At 45.3% G+C, this 21,178-nt stretch overlaps 1 protein-coding gene across 1 annotated transcript; it reads left to right on the top strand.

The window, feature by feature from the left end:
* Positions 1-15: 15 nt before the first annotated feature.
* PTPN6 (protein tyrosine phosphatase non-receptor type 6) lies at positions 16-20,613 on the top strand (the record flags this gene model as incomplete). The annotated part of the gene is given in 17 exon segments (XM_079550210.1): positions 16-60; positions 1,632-1,661; positions 1,665-1,714; positions 12,360-12,482; positions 12,798-12,992; positions 15,543-15,765; positions 16,420-16,536; positions 16,687-16,800; positions 17,192-17,288; positions 17,699-17,778; positions 17,867-18,016; positions 18,123-18,254; positions 18,506-18,660; positions 18,974-19,041; positions 19,413-19,564; positions 20,291-20,388; positions 20,511-20,613. Coding segments are annotated over 17 exon segments (1,932 nt in total).
* Positions 20,614-21,178: the final 565 nt, after the last annotated feature.

Raw genomic sequence — 21,178 nt, 5'->3', positions numbered from 1 at the left:
CTTACTGTACAAGGCATGTGCCAAGTTCTGCAGAAAATGCACTTGATGATGCAAGCCTTAGTATGAAAGCACAACACCTTATAGCTGTCCCTTTCTTTTTTAATGCTGTTAAAGAGATGCTAAGCCTCATCTAGAATCACAGACTAGTATCAGAGTATGACAAGTTGGAAGGGGGCCACAAGGGTCATTGAGTCCACTCCCTGGCTCCACACAGAACCTATCCTAATTCAATTCAAACCCAGTGTCTGAGAATAAGCACTCTCGGCTTCAGCAGACTGGGGCCGTGGACAGCCTGTTACAGGGCCCCACCACCTTCTGGTGAAGACCATTTTCTAACCCCCAACCTGACCTCCCATGATGCAGCGCCATGCCATTCCCTCTAGTGCTGTTGCTGCCACCTGACAGCAGAGCTCAGCCTTGCCCCTCTGCTCCCCTCATGAGGAGCTGTATGCTTCTGTGAGATTCAGTCAACTTGCTGTTAACCAGAATTCCCAGACCCCTTCCAATGGGGCTGCACTCTACCTTCTCTTCCCCTGATAGGATAGATCCAAGGTTACTTCATCCCAGGTGCAGAATACAGCATTTGCTCATGTTAACCTTTACTTGGTTGGTGATTTCCCAGCCTTCCAATTTGTCAAGAACAAGTATTTACAAATATGCTATTTGAAACATACTAGGCAGCATGTTCCTGAAAACAATATTGTCCCTAAGGTGCTGTCCAGTGATGTAAATGCAGCTTAGACCACTGTGACCAACAGTCAGTACTGCTAATTCATACGCTTTCCCATACACTCCTACAATGAGCCTCTGTGGCTGTATTCTTGTTTTCTGTCTAAATGGGATCAAACTTGTCAGACTTCGTGATACAAGTGGCAACATGATGTAGCAAGGACTGGCATATAGAGAGAGAGGGCTGTGCTTGCCCATTTTGGATGCAGGCAATGTATAACTATTCTGCATTTCCCCAGACTGAGAGAGAAGTGGGCTCTCCCTGGTGTGAAATTTTGTTATTTTCACCTTATGAAGGAAGGCACACGAATGTATCATTTTAGCCTTCTAGTACATATGCCTGTTGCCCATGGGGGCGCTGGGGTCTTTGGGAAGGGCTGAGAGCAAAGAAGGGCTCCCAGCCGCCACAGGCTGGGAGAGCAAACTACGGCTGCGAGAGCTGTGTTGGGTTTTGCCTCTGTGCCTTGGTTACAAACCAGGTAGGAATGTAGCTGGAGAGGGTGTGAGCAGAGCAGATAGGAAATAGGAAGAGCAGTCCATCCCTTCCGTTTCTACCTACCTCTCCCAGCCTGGCCTTTCCCCACCCCTCTAGTTATTTATTAACTACAGCCCAGGAAGTGTTTTGCAAATGGTGAAAACCAAGCCCTCTGCCTGGGGCCTGCTTTTTGCCTAGCCTGGAGCTACCACCTTTAAAGTGCCCAGAAACAAACAGAGCTCAGTCAGGATCCTGCCTTTGTGCATCAGACGGGTGAGTCACGGGACACACGGCAAACCCATCAGCTGCTCCTTCCTGAGCCTTGACACCGACTGCCATGATCACCCAGCCGTGGCAGCAGAGCACAAGTCCACCTCTGCTACTTCCAATCCTGCTTTATTTCTTCTTGTAGGACCCCCTGGTTTAGGGGTGTGGTACTTCCTCCAACAGCTGCTGTTAACCCCCCATCAGTGGGGATCTGCGTGTCAAGACCCCGATGCCATCCTGTGGGTGAGTGCTCTGTGTGTTAGTTAAGGCAAGAAAACAGAACTGGGGGGAGGGAAACAAAGATACTGGCAGTAGGAATTGGGCACACATGGGAAAAATATACCTTACGCTTGAGGTGCTGGAGGACTAGAGTTTCAGTGTTTCTGTTATTGCTGTTGCCATTGCTCCTCCTCACTTTGATAATGAGCGAACAGTTTGTGATGCCCAGCTCACTGCAATTACTCTGCAAGCTGTGAAGCTGGAGCATTTAAAAATGTTTTTGTACAGAGGGTTGTCAGGTGGTTGACCTTTTTAATCCTAGCAATTTGTGATTGCTACAATTTTAATTCTTCTTTATGGAAGAGCAAGGCATGCAGTCTTTACCATCAGTATAAATGGGCATTCTGTTTTGAGGACTGCAGTGGTATGGAGTAAAGAAATGCAGTTTGCACTAGTCTGAATAGAACCTCCTTGTCAGGTGGTCACACAACCTGACATCTAGCCTCGGCAGGTTATAGGATGATGGTCCATATGCCCATTCCCTAGGACCAGATGGCCTTCACTGCTATGTACTTCTGGGAAGAACTGCAAGACTGCCTGTCTCAGTGCTGAGAACTAGAAATAGCAAATGCAGTGCTGATTTTCAAAAAGAGTTCAAAATAAAAGCCTCCAAATGTGAAGAAAGCACAGACCATTACAGTTGATATCTGGGCAAGAGGTAGCAGAGAAGGCAACGTCTGTGACATCAAAGAAGGAGTCAGCATCTGCTTTTGTAAAGGCAAATCTTGTGTTGTAAAAAAGCCTGCAGATTTTGAGCAACTTAAGAAGTTTGTGGACAAGAGAGACCTGGTTTTCCAAAAGAGAATTAGACAAGGTTGCCTCATGAAAGGGTTTAAGACAAATTCATAACATAAAAGAGAAGGTGGCATTTTTCTTTAGTGAATAACTTGAAAAAATAGGGAAAGGAAAGTAGGAATATCCACTTTTTATAGTAAGTTGAAGGTATCATTGGTGTCATGATAAGGGTCTGACCTGAACTATGTGCTGTTCAGTATATTTCCAAAAGACCTATAAATAGAGCTTGAATATTGAGATGAAAAAATTAACTGTTTTTAGAAAGTTATTCAGGAAAATGGGAAGCTGACTCAATAATTGCAGAAAGACTTAATGATAGATGAGCAGGCAATTGATCAGGAGATGAAATTCAATATAGGCATATGTAAAATGATATTCTTAGGATTATCAAATGGTTTGGGTTGGAAGGGATCTTAAAGATCATCTAGTGCCAGTCTTCTCTGTTGTGGGCAGGGTTGCCACTCACTAGCTCCACTTGCCCAGGGCCCTATCCAACATGGCCTTGAAAACGCTTGCAGAAGTAGGGCATCCACAGCTTCTCTGGGCAACATATTCCAGTGCCCTCAGTAAAAAATTCATACTAACATCTAACCTGAATCTACTATATTTTAGTTTAAAACCATAATCTCTTGTCCTATTACCACAGACCCCAATAAAAGGTCCCTCTTTCTCTTTCCTGTAGGCCCTTTTTAGGTACCGTAAGGCAGGTTAATGTCCTTTTGGTGCTGAGGGTCACAGAGCTGAACTCAGTACTGCAGGGGGTGTCTCATGAGAGTGGAGTCTCATGGAGAGGGAATAATAATCATCTCCTCTCTGCTGGCCATATTTCTTTTGATACAGCCCAGGATATGGTTGGCTTACTGGGCTGCAAGTGCCAGATTTTCATCCACTAGCACTCCCAAGTCATGTTCTATTCTCAGTGCTGTATTTGTGCTCGGGATTGCTTGGACTCAAGTGCACTTGGCCTTGTTGAACTTCATGGAACTCTCACAGGCCTCCCTCTTAAGCCTGCCAAGGTCTCCCTGGATGGCGACACATCGGAGGTTCCCCATTCCCTACAATGATCAACAAACATCTCACAGCTTGGTGCTGTTGGCAAAGTTGCTGGGCATGCACTCAATCCCACTGTCCGTATCAGCAACAAAGATGTTAATAATGTTAACCCCAATACTAACCTCTGAGGAATACCATTCGTCACCTGTCTCTACCTGGACATTGTGCCATTGACCAGAACTCTTTGAATGTGATCATCTAGGTGAATCTTTATTCAGTGAGTAGTCCTTCCATCAAATCCATGTCTTTCCAGTATAGAGACAAGGATCTTTTGTGGGACAGTGTCAAAGCCATTGTAAAAGGTTCCCGTGTTTGTCAGGCACAGTGTGCTCTTGTGGAGAAAAATAACTCAGAATTTACACATGAAACAGTTGTGAGCTAATGGTAACCTCTCTGGAGTGAGATTGTGACAGCATGCAAGTCCATGTGCATGTTAGCTTAATGTTCAGTTTTGGTGAGCAAATAGCAGAAATTATCATCATGTCTCTGTCTGTGTCTCATCTTTAACGCTGTTCATTTCTGAGTCATCCTTTGCCCTCTTCTCCAAAACAATACAACAGAGTTAGACACACCTCAAAGAGGGACAACAGATGATTTGGTCTAGGATAGCTTTGTATGGAGACCATCTAAATAGGGTTGGAGTCTTCAGCCTGGGAAACAGGTGAGGAAGGATACAGAATTTAGAGGTTTATAAAATCATGAGCGGGTGGAGTGAATATCAATCAGGTGATGACTGATTTTTCTTTCTACAGCAATGAAGTATTATTAAAAATGTGCAAGCAATATAAGCAAACCAAAGGAGGTAGTTTACCAGTGAAACTCCTTGACAAAAGATGCTAAATTTCTTACAGATTTGACAATTGACTAAACTAACTTCAAACAGAGACTTAAAGAGTACAGGGAGGAAAAAAACCTCTGTGCATAAATTCTTCTTCTGCTTTTCCTTTGTCAGCCATTTCAACCTCTAGATGGCCTAGTCCAACCCTCTGCTCACAGCTCTAAACCACTATAGTTGAGGTTGCTTAGGGCTTTTTTCAGGTTAGTTCTTGCACATCTCTGGGAGAAATTCCCCAGTCTCTCTGGGAATACTGAGGCAATTGCTGAACCTCCCTTGCTGTGTGTATAATCTGAATTTCTTTGCTGCAAGCTACGTTTCTTATTTCTTTTCCTTTTGCTGTGTTCCATGGAGAAGAATCACCTCTAAACACCCTGGTCCCCTGTTAGATAGTGTCAGACTGCTATTAAATTCCTTAGCAAGCAACTTTTCTTCAGACTGAACAAACCTAGCTCTCATTTTCTGTGGTGAATCCAAGCTCCTTATTGCCCTGGTGGCCTAGTGCTGGGTTGTGCCCAATTTCTCAGTGTCCTTTTTTACACCAGTTCAGATGGAGGTGCCTTTTAATTACTTACTTTGTTTATCCTGTCTTCTAATCTTGTTCCAGTGCTAGCTGTGGCTTTTCTCCATGAGGAATTTGCAAGATGAGGTTCTACTATCTGGTGGCACTTAAAGCCAAACAACACCATAAGAGTAGTCTCTTTGCTGAAATCTTCTGACCTGTTAATTATGTTGTGATAGTATTTTAGAGTCTCGATTATAATTTTGTGGTACATGCTTCCATATGACATCATGTGAAAAAACTTGAAAACTGTGGGGAGTTGGCTGGGCAGGCAGGTGCTGCTCAGGGGCTGGTAGGCTGGTGGTGAGCAATTGCTTGTGCATCGCTTGTTTTGTCTATATATTTTATCGTTATCATAACTATTGTTGTTTCTTCCTCTTCCTTTTTTTTTGTTTTAGTGAATAGTTTTGTAGTTTTTATCTCAGCCAATGAGTTCTACTTTTTTTTTTTCTTTTTCTTTTTTTTTTCCCCCCCAGTTCTCTCTCCTATCCCCCTGGAAGGGGTGGGTGCAGGTGAATAGCTGTGTGGTGCTTAGTTTGCTGCCCATGTAAACCTCAGCAGTCCTTTTGGCACTCAACACGAGGCTCAAAGAGTTAAATTAGCAGCAGATTTGACCAGAGCATATTAAAACAGAGTTGTGGTTGTTGTGGTAGTTACTCTGCTAATATTTTTATTATTTGCAGAGTTCTTTCAGAGCCTTTTCTTGGAACTGTATTATTTAGCACCATACTTGCTATTTATTTTCCTCATTGTGGTGTTTACTGTCACTAAGAGTTGGATTAAGTTTGTCATTTTGTTGTACTGTGTGATCTTGGTTTATGATATGATAAAATTGCTGGTTGGAAAACTGTTCTTGAGTTTGTGCTCAGCATTACAATCATCTCTGTGCCTAGGGAACCAGATGTTGGAGAATATTAGTAATGACACTCTTTGCTTTGTCTCCTCTGGGAGGTAGGCTATGGGGGAGACAAGGGAGGATACTTTCCACCTTTTCCTCAGCCTCCCTTTCTCTTTCACTTTCTCATGCCTCCGCCTCCCACAACAGGCCCTGATGTTGCTCCAAGCACTGTGACAGGCCCTACAATTGCTCCAGTCTTTGTGACGGACCCTGTGGTTGCCCCAAACTCTTGCAACAGGCCCTGTGGTCGCTCCAATCCCTGTGACAAGCCCTGCAGTTCATCCACAGAACCAACCAGTGCCAGTGTCAGTTGTCCCTACACACAAGAGTTAAAAATGGCTGCAAAAAAAGTCAGCTTATTTAGTAAGGAAAGAAACTCCTGCTAAGACAGAAGGAGGTGAAGAGGAAGCAGATGAAGCAGGGCCATAACAAGAATGGGGGGAGCAGCGAGAGACAGAATTTATAAAGGAGGCATAACATCTGACCACTAACCTTGGCTGAGCTGCAAGATATGCAAAAAAATTTCAGCCGCTCTCTAGACAAGCATGTTGTCACCTGACTGCTCTGGTGCTGGACTACTGAGGTCAGCAGTCTGGACTTAGTGGTCAGTGAAGCCAGGCAGCTGGGATCTTTTTCTAGGGAAAGTGGCATTGACAAAGCAATTGGAAAAGGGACACAGGCCTTCACCCTATGGAAGAATATCTGTCATGGTTTTATGATTTTTGTGATCGTATTTCATCTTATAACATCATGTAGTGCACTGGGAGTTGAAGAGGCAATGCTCCAGTTCTGTGGATCGTCAGTAGTTCTGAGTACACCTGTTTCAGAAGAGAAGAAGAACTACATACCCTGGAGGACTTTGAGTTTCCATTTTCTGTTCAGAGAGAAAGATCGCAGGTCATGAGACCCATCTTTTTCCCTTTCTGCTTGTCTTGGCAGCGTGTGTGCTCCCTAGTTATCTTGCCTTCAGCATTAGAAGAAGGCCTGCAGCTTTGGGATGCCCTCTATCTCCTTTTATTTGATTTGTTGACTTCATTCCAATTTTATTATATCATATTGTGTTATCTTGCATTCCGATATCTTTTCTAGTGAATTAGCTTTCCTCCTCAGATCATTGCCACTGTTTTGTTCTTAGGCCTGTCTCCCTGCCTTCTCCCTTTTTCCCCTTTCCCAGGGTGTGGTTCCATGGGTTTCCCTACCCCGTTAGTCACAGAACTGGGCTGAACCAGCCTGTAAACCGTTGACAATATCCTTTCAAGTAAGATCTGCTGTGTTACCCAGGCAAATGGACCACCATGGAGAAAGGTATCCAGTGCCTGATAAATTAGCTGTGCTGGAGATTATGAGTAATGTTTACTTGGATGGTAATCAGTTATCCCATGATCCAGATGATATGAGGTGCCCTCAATCTATTTGACAGAGATCTGTATGGAGTGCACCACCATCATATGCCACCACCCTAACAGCAAAGACCTGGAAAAATAACAAAAAAAAAAAAAAAAAGCAGATGAAGTGTCTAACCTACTTCAACAATATGAGGAAAATCTGTCTTTCTCCCTACACACCTGTATCAGCTGTAGAAAAGCAGGTTCAGCAGCTCAAAGAAAAATATAAGTTTTCTCCCCAGCCTATACAAACCAGTATCTCAGCTGTTAGAAGTCAGCATTCCTGTGCTCAAGTGAGTGAATACAGTGACACCACACTGTCACCCAGTGGTTTTACTGTGTGACCATGGATAAGATATGAGGCAGTGGAATGGAAAACCCACTTTGATCCTTAGGTGTGGATATGTGAGTTGCAAGGAAGAACAATTAAAAAAAAATGGTTCTTCCAGAAAAATGGCTGCTCCAGTTTCCAAATGGCAAAATGTTCCTAGATAGACAGATAGTCTGATCTTATTTCTGACATTGACAGTGAACCTTCTGATTCTCATACATGAGAACTGAGTAATGAATACAGTAATCAGAATCAGAGGTGCCCTGCCTCCAGCCAAGTGGAGGAAAAGGACAATGAGTTTTACTGGACTGTGTGGATTTGACAGCCTAGCACATTAGAACTATAAGAGTGTAAGGCTCTAATGGACACCAGTGCACAGAGTAATGTCATCAAGTTATAAAGGGGCAGATCTTCTGTATTTCTGGAGGGACAGAGGTATCCCTTTTCATACTGTTTCTCACAGTATCCTTTTGGACAAAATGTCCACCATATGGCTAGACAAAAACATAATGTGATGGGTGAGCAAAAGCAACTGGCTGATGAGTTGGGCCCAAAAGGTCATAGTAAATAGGGTCACATCAGGCTGGTGGCTGGTCGCTAGCAGGGTTCCACAGGGTCCATTTTAAGGCCAGTTCTCTTTAATATTTTCAAAAATTACTTGGATGTAGGACAAGAAGGTGTTTTGAGCAAGTTTGTTAATCATACTAAATTGGGAGGAGCAGTTGATTCCATGGAGAAGCTTTGCAAAAAGATTTAGACAAATTAGAGGACTGGGCAATCACCAACTGCATGAATTTTAGCAAGAGCGAACACCAGATTCTGCACCTGGAAAGGGGTAATTCCAGCTATACATACAGACTGGGGGGATAAGATGTTGAAGAGCAGCTTAGATGAAAGAAATCTGGGGATTTTGGTCAGCAACAAGTTGAATATGAGTCAACAGTATGCCCAGGCAGCCAGGAAAGCTAACTGTATCCTGGGTTGAATCAAGCATAGCATTGCTTGCTGGTCAAGATAAATTATTTTCCTACTTTACACTGCACTGATACTGCCTCTTAGATCATTGTGTTCAGTTTTGAGTGCCACAGTACAAAAAGGACATGAAACTATTAGTGTGTCCAAAGGAAGGCTTACAAAGATAGTGGAGGGTCTAGAGGGGAAGATACATGAAGAGTGGCTGAAGTCCCTGGGTTTGTTCAGCCAAAAGAAGAGGAGACTGAGGGGAGACCTCATCGTGGCCTACAGCTCCTCATGAGGATCTCCTCTCTCTGATGACAAGTGATAGAACCTAAGGGAACGTCATGAAGCTGCAAAGGGTTCTGCATGGCTATCAGGAAAGGTTCTTCACTGGAGGGTGGTTGGGCCCCAAAACAGGTTCCCTGGGGAAATGGTCACAGTCCTGAGTTTGCTGGAGTTCAAGAAGCATCTGGACAATGCTTTCAGAGATGTGGTCTTGTGTGGAGTCAGGTGTTAGACTCCATGATCCTTATGGGTCCTTTCCAACTTGAGATATTCTACAGTTGATATGTAGTAAACTACCTGAGAGTGAAAAGCAATGTGCCTTGTTCACTGATGGGTTCTACTGTATTGTGGGACAGCGTTAGAGGTAGAAGGCTGCTGTATAGAGTCCTACATGATGAGTTGCAGAAGCTACTGAAGGTGACTTGAGGCAATTTGCAGAAGTGAAGGCCATTCAACTAGCTTTAAATACTACTGAAGAAAGAAGTGGCCAGCACTGTATCTCTGCATTGACTCCTGGGTGATGGCAAATGCACTATGGGAGTGTTTGCAACAATGGAAGCAGAACTGATGTGGTTATGATTATGGAAAGATATTGTTGCTTGGGTAGAGAACATGGTTATAAAGGAACGTCCCTTAGATGCCCACATACCCAAGAAGTGTGCCACTGATGATCATCAAAACAACCAGCAGATGGATCAAGTCTCTAGGATTGAAGTGGCTTAGGTAGATCTTGACTGCAACATAAGGGCAAATTATTTCTAGCTCTGTAGGCTGATGGTACTTCAGGCCATCAAGGAAGAGATGCATTATATAGATGGACTTGGGATCAAGGGGTTGACTTGACCATGGATGCTATTGCACAGGTTATCCATGAATGTGAAAGGTGTTAGAATTAAACAAGCCAAAGAGATAAAACCTCTTTGGTATGCAGAACAATGGCTGAAATATAAATAGGGGGGGGCCTGGCAGACTCACTGTATTACAATCCCACAGACTTGCAAAGTGCAGTGTGCTTACAATGGTGGAAGCACCCACCGAACGACTGGAAACATACCCATGTCCTGTGCCACTGTGTAAAACCATCCAGAGTTGATTTTCCCTTCATAGCATCTGGTGTAATTCTGTGTTTTCGTTTTAGGAGAAAAACACTTGATAACACCCCAGTGTTTTTAGTTGGTGCTGAGCAGTGCTACACAGAGCCAAAGACATTTCAGCTTCCCAGCTTCTTATACTGTCCTGCCAGCAAAGGGAGCTGAGGGGGCACGAGAATTTGGGAGGGAACAGGACCAGGACAGCTGACCTAAACTAGCCAAAGGGATATTCCATACCATATGACTTCATGACATAAACTTGAAAGTGGTAGGGAAATGGCCAGGCAGAACCTGCTTGGGGAGGTTGACTGGCTGAGCATCAGTTGGCAGGTAGTGAGGTTGCTTGTGCATCACTTGTTTTGTATGTATATATTGTTATTATCATCACTATTATCCTTTTTTTCCTCTTTCTGTTTTAGTGAATAGTTTTTATCTCAACCCACAAGTTCTATTATTTTTTTTTTTTCAATTTTCTCCCTCATCCCATGGGAGCACAGAGTAAACAAATGACTGTGTGTTTCTGAGCTTATTGAGGTATTTTATGATCTTTGTGTAAAATTTGTTTCATTGAGTCTCTGTGCCTTTGAAGTTTCCTTATTTTAATATCAGTTTTAAGTCAGTGCAGCTGGATTCTGCAGCTTACCACATCCCAGCTTATCATCTGTGTGAAACTGGAAGTATTTCAAAGGAGGCTGTTTTTGGTGCCTGATCTGTCTTTCTAGCAATGAAGTTTAGTTTCTCTGTTCGTGTCTCCTGTACTTCCCTTTGGTATTAGTTTCTGTATGTCTTGGCCATTGTGAACAGCCTGTTCAGTTCTTTGTAAGATTTGTGGTATGTAGGGAAGTCTGCAACTGCTGCTACTTGAAATGAGCAAATCTCTTTTTTTTCCTTCTAAAACAACACACAGCTACTCTGTGTGGTAGAAGAAAGAGTCATGCTCCTTCGCCAGCTGGATTGCCTTCTGTGGCTTTTACTTTGCTCTCATTCTTTCATGATAACTGCAGACTTTAAAATGTGCTATGGAAAAGGATAGTCATGTGCTTTAGCTGTGGAGAAGTAGAAATAGTTTTCTTACTTTTAATCTGGATGTGTGGATTTACAGCTTTGACCTCACAGGTGCTGTGTGGGCCCACCATATGCTGTAGCTGATGGTTCTGCTCTCTGCCTGTTGTTCTGGGTGCTCCAACATGTCTCCCAGTCCTTTTGAGCTTCTTCTAGTTGTACCCTCCAGGTAGGCTGTGTTCAAGATGAAAGTGCTCTGCTTAGAATGCTAGCCTATGCCTCTTAAAATCTGCAGACCTGGCTTTACTCAGATTCCCTCTGTGGCTGCTTATAGCACATGGGATATTTACCTGCCTAGTGGGGTCATGGAGGTTTCATCTACACGGCTGAGGGCAGCCCCACGGAGCAAGATGCATGTCTGGTGGTCATAACACGTAGGGTGCTTTATTGCTGAATGCGTACCAGCAGCATGTGCTGCCTGTTTTACCCTTGCAGATGTGTGGGTGACCCTAGGCAGCTGTGGTCCCCTTAGTACCACTGCAAGGACTTTGGAGTGGAGAGCCCTTGTGTTTCTTACTGACCTCATGAGAAAGAAGGGGAACAAAGGTCTTGCAGAACTGAAATTTGTGACCACAGCTGGGTCCCAAGAAGCACTTATAGAGTCAAACCTGATGTGAAAAAAAAAAAAAACAACAAAAAAAAACAAGGGCCTGAGAATAACAAGGGGGCTGGGGAGGAAAGACACAAAAGGAGAAGCAGAAGTGTGTGCAAAGCAGCTTGGGGCTGAGGAGCTGATGGTTCAGAGCACTTCCTGTTCCTGGAGCCGCGTGTGCTCAGCTGCGCACCAAGTTGCTCCTGCCTGTGCTCTACAGCACAGAGGGCCAGGAGATCAAGGCACACACCCAGAAACAGAGTGATGGAGAGGCACTGAATGGACAAACAGACTTCAGGAGAGATACATGGCCAGCTCCCAAGAGAAGCAGAAACAACTTAGTGCCGGTTGCTCCATTGCTGATCTCCGACTTCCCTTTTCTCAACAGTGCAAAGAGACTTTTCCTCTGTATTTTTTTGAGTTGCTTTGGTGATAACCGCTTGACCTCCCCTTCATTTTTCCCTTCACAATGGTGAGGTAAGAGGGTCTGACACGTTTGTGCGTGTGTGTGGATGTGTGTGTGTAGGCAGGGGAACCAGCAAAATAGGGCAGCTCGGAGGGGATCACAGTGGTAGCTGTATCTCAACTGAAATCCTTCGTAGGCTTGGGAAGGTAGTGGTTAATAAGGGTATTCATGCTATTGCTGGCTATCACCTGCATGGATATCCCTAAGGAAGATGACTGGAAGCCATTCTTCACTGTACAATAGTGGTGCCTGGCATTTTTTTCGTTTACTTGTTTCTGTTTTCATCTCCTTTTCTAGGTGGTTTCATCGTGACCTGAGTGGGCTGGAAGCTGAAGCCTTACTGAAGGGACGAGGTGTCCATGGGAGCTTCCTAGCCAGACCCAGTCGAAAGAATCAAGGGGATTTTTCCCTTTCTGTTAGGTAGGTAACTTGGACTTTGACTGCTGTCTTTCCAAGGTTACATATGCAAAATGCAAAATCTTCATTTGTCCTGCGGTCTCTTCTTCAACTGTCCTTATTCCTCTGACTTCTTTCCAAGCTGTAAAAGGACATGAGCTGCCCAGTAACTTCTAGACACTCCCTTAACTTTCATCAGGAGCTTCTTTTTCCAGTCATCTCCTTCCACTGGGATGGTTTGCTGCAGTTCCATGAGAGAAGGTGATGCAGGCGGTGGCTCCAAATTTTCTGGTTTTTATTCAACTGCCTCACCAGACTGCTCTGTGCCTCATCCCTCAGGGTTGGTGATCAGGTAACCCACATCCGTATCCAGAATACTGGGGATTTCTATGACCTATATGGAGGAGAGAAGTTTGCCACACTTTCAGAACTGGTGGAGTACTACACGCAGCAGCAGGGCTCACTGCAAGATAAAGATGGAACCATCATTGACTTGCGATATCCTCTCAACTGCTCTGATCCCACTACAGAGAGGTATGGAGAAAACCAAGCATTGGTATGTCTGTGATGACATGTTTCATGCCCTTCTCTCTACCTGGCCCACATCTCTAGAGAAAACCTTGCAAAATGCATCCCCTGGTTCCCTCATCCTCCTGTGTTTCCACAGGGACAGCCATTCTCAGCAATAGCTGGACGTAACTTGACATGAGAGCAGACTTGATGGGGATCTATTTATACTTTTGATGTCTTGTTGCCTTTGTGATTTATATACTGTTCATAAAAAGCAGGGGTTGTGGTGTTAGTTATGTATCCGCAGTGGTAAGTGTGGGTGACTTGGTGCGTGGGAGCCCTCAGCCTTGCCCCAGACCTGCTCTTTTGGGCCTAGCTGACTCGTGGCAGAGTGGGGCCCACATTCACCTGCTATTCCCAGCCTGTTGAGTCTCCTTCCTGTCCCCACTTTGCATATGTCTCTGACACAAAGTTCCTAAATCAAATCAGGTGGTTTTGCCCTTGCATCGAGCCTTCAGGCTTGCTGACGCAGCTTGGAGGGTGTCATGCCGTGCTCTGGGGCGGGGACAGACGGCTTCATGGGGAGCAAACAGGTCCTCCTCATGCACCTGGGGACAGAGAACTGCAATGCTGGGTGAGAAGCAGCTGGGTGCACCGTGTGTTACTGCTGTGTCCTGGCTGTCCGCTCCACTCAAGGCCGTTGGGCTGTGGCCCTACTGCTTCCTCCCTTCCTCCTGCGGTTGGAAACTTCTCCCCCCAGCTCTTACGAAAGCTCCTCTCACTCTCTCCCCAAGTGATTTTCCATCACGTGGGTTTGAAGAGCTAGGCTGTGCTGGGGGAGGGAAGGGGGGAACAGGACACATTAACTCCTTCCTACCTGTGGAGGATTGGCCCGCAGACCCCTTTCTTGATCAAGAGGGCAGTCAGCTGTTCCCAAGGGCAAATGTTGGCTGGACACTTATTTGGGAAGAGGTTCAGAAATTAATAACTGCCATGCAATGGAAGTCCCCAGCTACTTCTTGCAGAGAATGGGATGAAGATCAGTAGAAATTAAAGCTAGCCCCAATTAGCTGAGGATGGTAACTGTATGTGACATCTCAAAAGGATTCTTAGATGATGTGTAGAAGAATGTGTTGTGCTGAGCAGAGCAGGGGTGAATGAATGCCCTGTCTGTTTCTGTTACTGTGGAATGGGATCCTGCACTAGATTTTAATTCTTGGGGATAGCGGAGGAGCTGTAGCGATTCAAGGTCCATCAATAAATACCACTGCTGCCCCAGACCTCCATCATTAATTACTCAATTGTCAGCAAAACTGCTGCTATGGATCTACCCACACTCAGCATCTGCCTGGCCTTTACTGCAATGTGTGCAGTGATGTGTGGAGCATATCTGGTGCTTATTGCAGTACCTGAAGTGAGCAGAGCAGGAAGAGGCATTACAAGTCAGCCTGATGCAAGAGCTACCTGCTTTTGAAATGCTACTCACCAGGGAGATGGCCAAAATGGCAGTGGCTGCAGTTGCTGAGAGCTCCACGACACAGGACAGAGCTGCACAAACATAGCCCGTGCTGGTATGATAGATTCAAAGCCCCTGAACACACAGCCCAGCGCATGGCTTCAGCTGCAGATGAAGCTGTTCCATTGACAGATGGGCGTTTTTGAGCCAGTCCCATCCTTGCTTGAGAGGGCCCAAATCTGCTCTCTGATATCTAAGTGGGGAGCACATAGGCACTGGGGTTGTGGTGGCTCCTGGTCTCAGGTATGTCCAGATCCAGCAGAGCTTCCACAAGCAAAGTGGTACTGGAAGGAGTGGGATGATTCAGAACATCTCACAGCATCTCAATTTACTACAATTTGCATGTGCTTCCCTACTTACCAGCTCAGTAATGCCCCCGGTACCTTCTGGAATGGTCCCCATGTCTAGTCTGATTGCTGTAGTGTGATGTGTTCATAGAGTGGGAATTATCCTTTGACTGAAAAGACAGCTGAGTTTCAGAAAACAGGATTGTTACTAGAATTCCAAGAAAAGGATCTTTCCCTTGATTAGTTCTTTAATGGGTCTGAACTCAGTAAAGCCATCTGAGTGCTACTAAATCTGATGGGATTGTTTCTCACTGGGGGCTTCGTTCTGTTTTCTTTAGTGTTTGAATTTCCAAAGCACCCTGTAGCAGTAAGGCTAGAATCCCAATGATGCTTAAAGATACTGAAACCCACAAATACCCTACCTGAACTGATCTGAAAGCCAGTAAGCATGGCTTACCTGTGCTTTCGTGTATAACACAGCTGTATCAAACTTGGTGCTTTCCCACTGTACTTTCTGTTCCTTGGTCCCTTCTAGCTCCACTCATCCCTTGCCCTTTCCTTTTCTTGGCAGCTTTCTAACTGCTGTGCCACGTACTTTTCCCAAGATCTTGCTTCTCCATCGGTATCCCTTCTTTCCTCCTTCCTCTATTTCTCCCCTCATCTTTCTTCATCCCCCTTTCTCTCCTTCCCCAGTGTTGCTGTCTGGCATGTATCAGCTCAATGGCATCCACTTGCTTGCATCTCCACCTCTTCTGACCTTCTCTTTTTCAGATGGTACCATGGGCATCTGTCAGGTGCTGCAGCTGAATCACTTCTCCAGGCCAAGGCCACCCCATGGACCTTCTTGGTGCGGGAGAGCCTCAGCAAACCTGGAGATTTTGTCTTGTCTGTCCTGACTGACCAACCTAAACCTGGGTCTGATGCTCCACCAGCTGGAGCAACCAGTGCCTCTGGGGCCCGTCTCAAAGTCACCCACATCAAAATCATGTGTGAGGTGAGCAGGTGGGAGAGCAAAAGGAGAAGGGAGTATGTGTTTCTACCTATCTCTGCTATCTCTTCAAAAGCCCTGTCATCTTGATGATCAGTGTTTATGAATTTGGATCAAAGTGCTGTCACCTTGCAGGTTCCTTATGTTCTCATGTAGGACTGGGTGACCACTGGCAGTGCTGGGCACTCAGACATGGAAGGAAGCAGGATGAGGTGTGTCTGAGAGCTCCAGCAAAGGGAGTCGAGTGAAAGAGGAGGATTCACAATCTAATGATGAGTTTATCAACAGACTTAAAAGCTCTTGCCAGAGTTGGAGGTATCAGCAAGGTCTTCAGACTTATTCTGGAGGATGTTGCACCTGTCTGTAACAAGCACTCTCTCTTTCATATGAAGCTATACAAGAAATGGAGGGAGATTTCAAGGACAGAAAGCAATAGGCCTTAAATGAGAATTGAAGGCAATATTTCCTCCAGGCTTCCATCCACTAAGGAGTCAGCTCACCATGAACTCGGTACTGTCAAGCTACCTTATGATGACTTTTTTCTAGATGGCACAAAGTGGTTCCTATGACATCAAACCTCAGATTGCTCTTTTTTCCTGAGCATTATCAGCTGTGCTTGCAGAAATGTTATGGGATGTAACGTGTTCTTTCTCCATTTAGAATGGACGTTACACAGTCGGAGGTACTGAAAAGTTTGACAGCTTGGCAGATCTTGTGGAGCATTTCAAGAAGACTGGGATTGAAGAGGTGTCTGGCTCTTTTGTATACTTGAAGCAGGTAAATTCTGTTTCTTCTGTTTCTCAAGGATCCTTCATAGGGATTCGCTGTTTGTTTGTGTTCTGTCACTCCTTGTTTTCCACAAAGGAGACTTTGATCTCCAGTAGCATCTCTCTCTCATGCCAACCTGTTGTATCTTCCCATTCCCAGCCCTACTATGCTACAAGGGTGAATGCTGCTGACATTGAGAATAGAGTGCATGAACTGAACAAGAAGAGTTTGTCTGAGGAAACATCAAAGGCTGGATTCTGGGAGGAATTTGATGTAAGAAACAGTGGGGGGATTTACTCTGTCTTTTTGGGGAGTTCCTGTGCACCATTTAATTATCCATCCCTGATTTCTTTTCGGAAGTTTCTCAGGCAATCTTGTAAATTAATATCAATTTGTCTCTGAAATGTTTGTTTAGATCTCAGGAGTAAGCATTATCTTTAAGTTAATTGATCTTTAAGAACCCAGTGAGGTAGAAATGTACTTTTTTCATGGATAGAACTAGTTGCTAAAACAGTAAGAGCATGAACCTTGGACTTTTCAAGCTAGGTTAACTTTTTACATCTCTACTCCTCGACAAGCATGCCCACGTATCCCTAAGTTACCACTGCTCCTCTGACCACTACTCTGTTATTGTGATCTTGCTGTAACTTTTTCCTGCTTTCAGAGCCTGCAAAAACAGGAAGCCAAACAACTATTTGACCGTCATGAGGGCCAGAGACCTGAAAACAAGAGCAAGAATCGATACAAGAACATCTTGCCTTGTGAGTCTATCTCCTCCACTGTAAAAAGAGCAAAAAAATGGAGACAGGCAATGAAGAGGTGTCCCAGTTATCTCTGGCCCTGCTTCAGCCAGTTCTGTCCTCCAGATTGGATTAAAAATTCTGCAGCATAGAAGATTTAAAAGCTGATAAAAGGTCACAACCTTTTCATGCTCCTGAAGGAGGGAAGGAGGGAGGAAAGCATTAGACTAGCTTATGGGACGGTCTGTCATGGGAAGCGGGAACTGGACGCACACACTAAAATTGCTCTGACCCCAGAGAAGAAGTAGTGAAAATGTGGGGCATGCTGTGTACACTGAGTAACATGAATGAGGTGGCAGTCAGCGAGGGAGGTTTGTGTGGCTGGGCACAGTGCGTCTCACTGCTCTGTTTATTCTTGACTGCGCACCTAGTTGACCACTCTAGAGTCATCCTCCAAGGAAGGGACCCAAATATCCCTGGATCTGACTATATCAATGCCAACTATGTAAAGGTGAGATTTTTGAAAGATGGCTGTATGCCCTAAGTGGGAGAGAGGACTGCCAGTTCCTGCAGTATCCTTGATCCTTCCCTTTCCACAGAACAATTTGATCAGTCCAGATGAGTGCCCCAAGACCTACATCGCCAGCCAGGGTTGTCTGGATACCACCGTCAATGACTTCTGGCAAATGGTGTGGCAGGAGAACACACATATTATTGTTATGACCACACGGGAGGTAGAAAAAGGACGGGTAAGAAGGTGTCTTGAAACTGCCCTTTTTTCCCCCTTCAGTCATAGCTGTTTTCTTTCTCCCTCTTGCCTTCTGCCTGTCTCCACTTTACCTCTTGTCCACGCAGAATAAATGTGTGCCCTACTGGCCAGAGGCAGGCAGCACAAAAGAATATGGTCCTTACCTCGTGGAGAATGTTGGGGAGCACGACGCATTGGAATACAAACTCCGGCATCTCTGTGTGTGTCCAATAAATGATGTGAGTGTGCTTGGTCGGGGACTGTTCTGGAGCCTGTGGGTCTAACAGTCACTGTATGTTTAAAGCTGGGAACTACTGGGTGCTGTGTTTGCATTGTTCCATCTGTTTTGGGCTGGGACCACTGGTGACATCACCAAGGAGCGCTCAAGGAGCGCTCTTAAGTCTTTGGCTTAAGAGCCAGCTCTCGCCAGGACAGTGGCCAGGGAGAGGACTGGGTTGCAGTTTTACCAGTAAGATGTTTTTATTCTCAGAGTGAGGCTGTGCGTGAGATCTGGCAGTACCAGTACCTGAGCTGGCCTGATCATGGTGTTCCCAGTGAGCCTGGAGGAGTGCTGAGTTTCCTCGATCAAATAAACCAGAAGCAGGAGAGCATTCCAGATGCAGGGCCTATTCTGGTGCATTGCAGGTTAGTACAAAGGCTGAGGTTTAAATCACTCTCCATCTCTTTCATAGGGCAAGGTGTAAAGTCTTTGTCCTGCTGCACTAGCTGTTCCTTAGGACTTGAACCCATTGACAATTCTTACTCCTTTTTGATGTCCCCAAACCAAACCCTACTACCTGTTGAATCCTTGATTATTTTGTGGCAGTGATGAACAGCTGCTACAGTGCTGCATCCTTCCCCAGAAGCAGCTGCATATTGTTTCAGGACCATGATGGCTGGGTGGATGTAGGTATAACTATGCAGGCAGCTCTGATCTCTGCTTGTCCTCTCCCTGCAGTGCTGGGATTGGCCGCACTGGGACTATCATCGTCATTGATATGATAGTGGAAACAATCTCCACCAAGGGTAAGAGGACCTCATTGTGTCTTGAAGTAAACTGGCCCACGCAATAAGGCTTAATGCCAGCAGCAGAAGGTCTCAGTGGAGGAGAGCCTGCCACAGCCATGATAAAGTTGTGCTATCCTTGGTCTACGGCAGCTGCTGATTCTCTGAACTGTACCCATTTACTGTGACATTCACCTTCCCTGAGCCTGAGCTCTTCCTCCAGGGCCAGGCTTGGAAGATCCTGAGCAGGAAGAAGGGATGGGAGGTCCTCGCAGGGGTAGGGGTGAAGGGAGGTGAAAACTCCTTGAATGAGCTCCACTGTGACTGCTTTTGGCAGAGAAGTGGGAGGGGTCAGCAAATACATCCAAAGTTTTTCTGGTACCCCTTTGTAGGGCTAGACTGTGACATTGACATCCAGAAGACCATCCAGATGGTAAGGGCCCAACGCTCAGGGATGGTGCAGACAGAAGCCCAGTACAAGTTCATCTACATGGCCATCTGCCAGTTCATAGAGACAACAAAGAAAAAGCTGGAGGTTATCCAGGTGAGAAAATGGGCTTTCCTATCCTGGGAATTGAGGCTGTGTGTAATGTCAGCCCTGAGTCCAGGTACTCTATTTCCTAAATGTTAAGTTAGCTTTGGAACCTACATAGACTCTGACAATGAACCAAGATTTGAGACTTCTCCCCAACGCTATAAAATTCAGGGGACAATAGCAGCAGCTCAAGTACCACCCTCCTCTGAACCACTAAACAGCAGTTTTAATGCAACCATTTCAACTACATTCTATACAACTTCCCTAAGTGTGGTTTAGTTACAAGCTGAATCTAAACCAAGCAGATTTTGCTCTCTACCTTTGTCTTTCCCATCCTGGTTTTGTAGTTGTCTCCCAAACCTCTGTCAAAAGGGTTTTCTCTTACTTGCATGCTGACACTGGCATGCTTTCTCTTTCTAGCCTCTGACAACATTCACTGCCTGCTGCTGTTTCACTGTTTAGCCAGCGCATGACTGTGAGGTTTGTTGGTGCCTCCAGAAATGTGTTGCCTTTCTAGTCCCTTCTGTACAAGGATGCACGCATTTTCCTGCTGCTCACCACTGCACCACCTGTGGGCAGTGCACAGGGCATGTGAACTTAACAATCCACCAACCTCTGCTGAGATCCTAGCACGATACGGGCACGATTAAACAGCCCCGATTCTTCCATTATGCCTCCTCTCATTATGCTTCTCCCAGACCCCTTTCTTCTCAGCTTGAATTTTCTCTCCTGTAGTCTCAGAAAAACAAGCAAAGTGAGTCAGAGTATGGGAACATTACCTACCCCCCTGCAGCGAAGAATTTGCATGCCAAGGTCTCACGAAAATCCTCCAAGTAAGTGCTGGCATAAGCCTGAGGCTAATCTATGCTTGCTTCTGGCAGTGCTCTTTCTACCTGCTGGTTTGGCTAGGCTTTTCCTTCTGCTCACTTTTTCCTGTTTTTTCCTGGTCTTCCAGGCAGAAGGAGACAATTTATGAAAATTTGGGTAAAAAGGAAGAGAAGGTACGGAAACAGCTGTCCTCGGAGAAGAAACTGAAAAGCTCACTGAAGAAGAAATAAGCACAGATTGCAGGTAGCCCCAAGGGAGTTTCAACATGGAGTGCAGGATGGGAGCTCACATCCATGCTGGCCAGTCTCACATTTCAGTCTCTTGGACAGTAGGCCTTCCTCATCTCTTCCACGCCATCTTTCAGAACTCTGAACCAGGCTGCTTTCTAGCTAGCTGATCGACTTCAGCGTCCCTTGCCTGTACAAGCCTGTGACAACTCCCACTGCCCTTCATCATTCATTAACAGGAAAAATCACACCACTTCTTTCCCTTGATCCTCATGCACTGGCACCCAAACTCACTGCTGCTTCAGCAGTTCCTCTTTTTGAGGAGTTAAGGAAGAGCTTTACAGGGACTACATCTCTCTCTGCTTCTTTGAGTTTAGCCTGCTTAGCATTCCCTGAGAAATCATCTTTTAAAATCTTTAATTTCTGGCCTATTTCAGCTTAGCTCCTCTGCTGTTCAACAGGAAACTTCCCCTTTTCTTTATCCTGTCCCTCTACACAATAACCTTTTCTTTTCCATCCTACAATTGAATGCTGTAAATATGCCAGACTTTGGTGTGACATTCATTTT

This window comes from Tetrao urogallus (assembly GCF_951394365.1).
Source record: "Tetrao urogallus genome assembly, chromosome: 1".
Lineage (NCBI taxonomy): Eukaryota > Metazoa > Chordata > Aves > Galliformes > Phasianidae > Tetrao > Tetrao urogallus.
The sequence above is the reverse complement of the archived record's forward strand: the minus strand, read 5'-3'. Positions and strand labels throughout refer to the sequence as shown.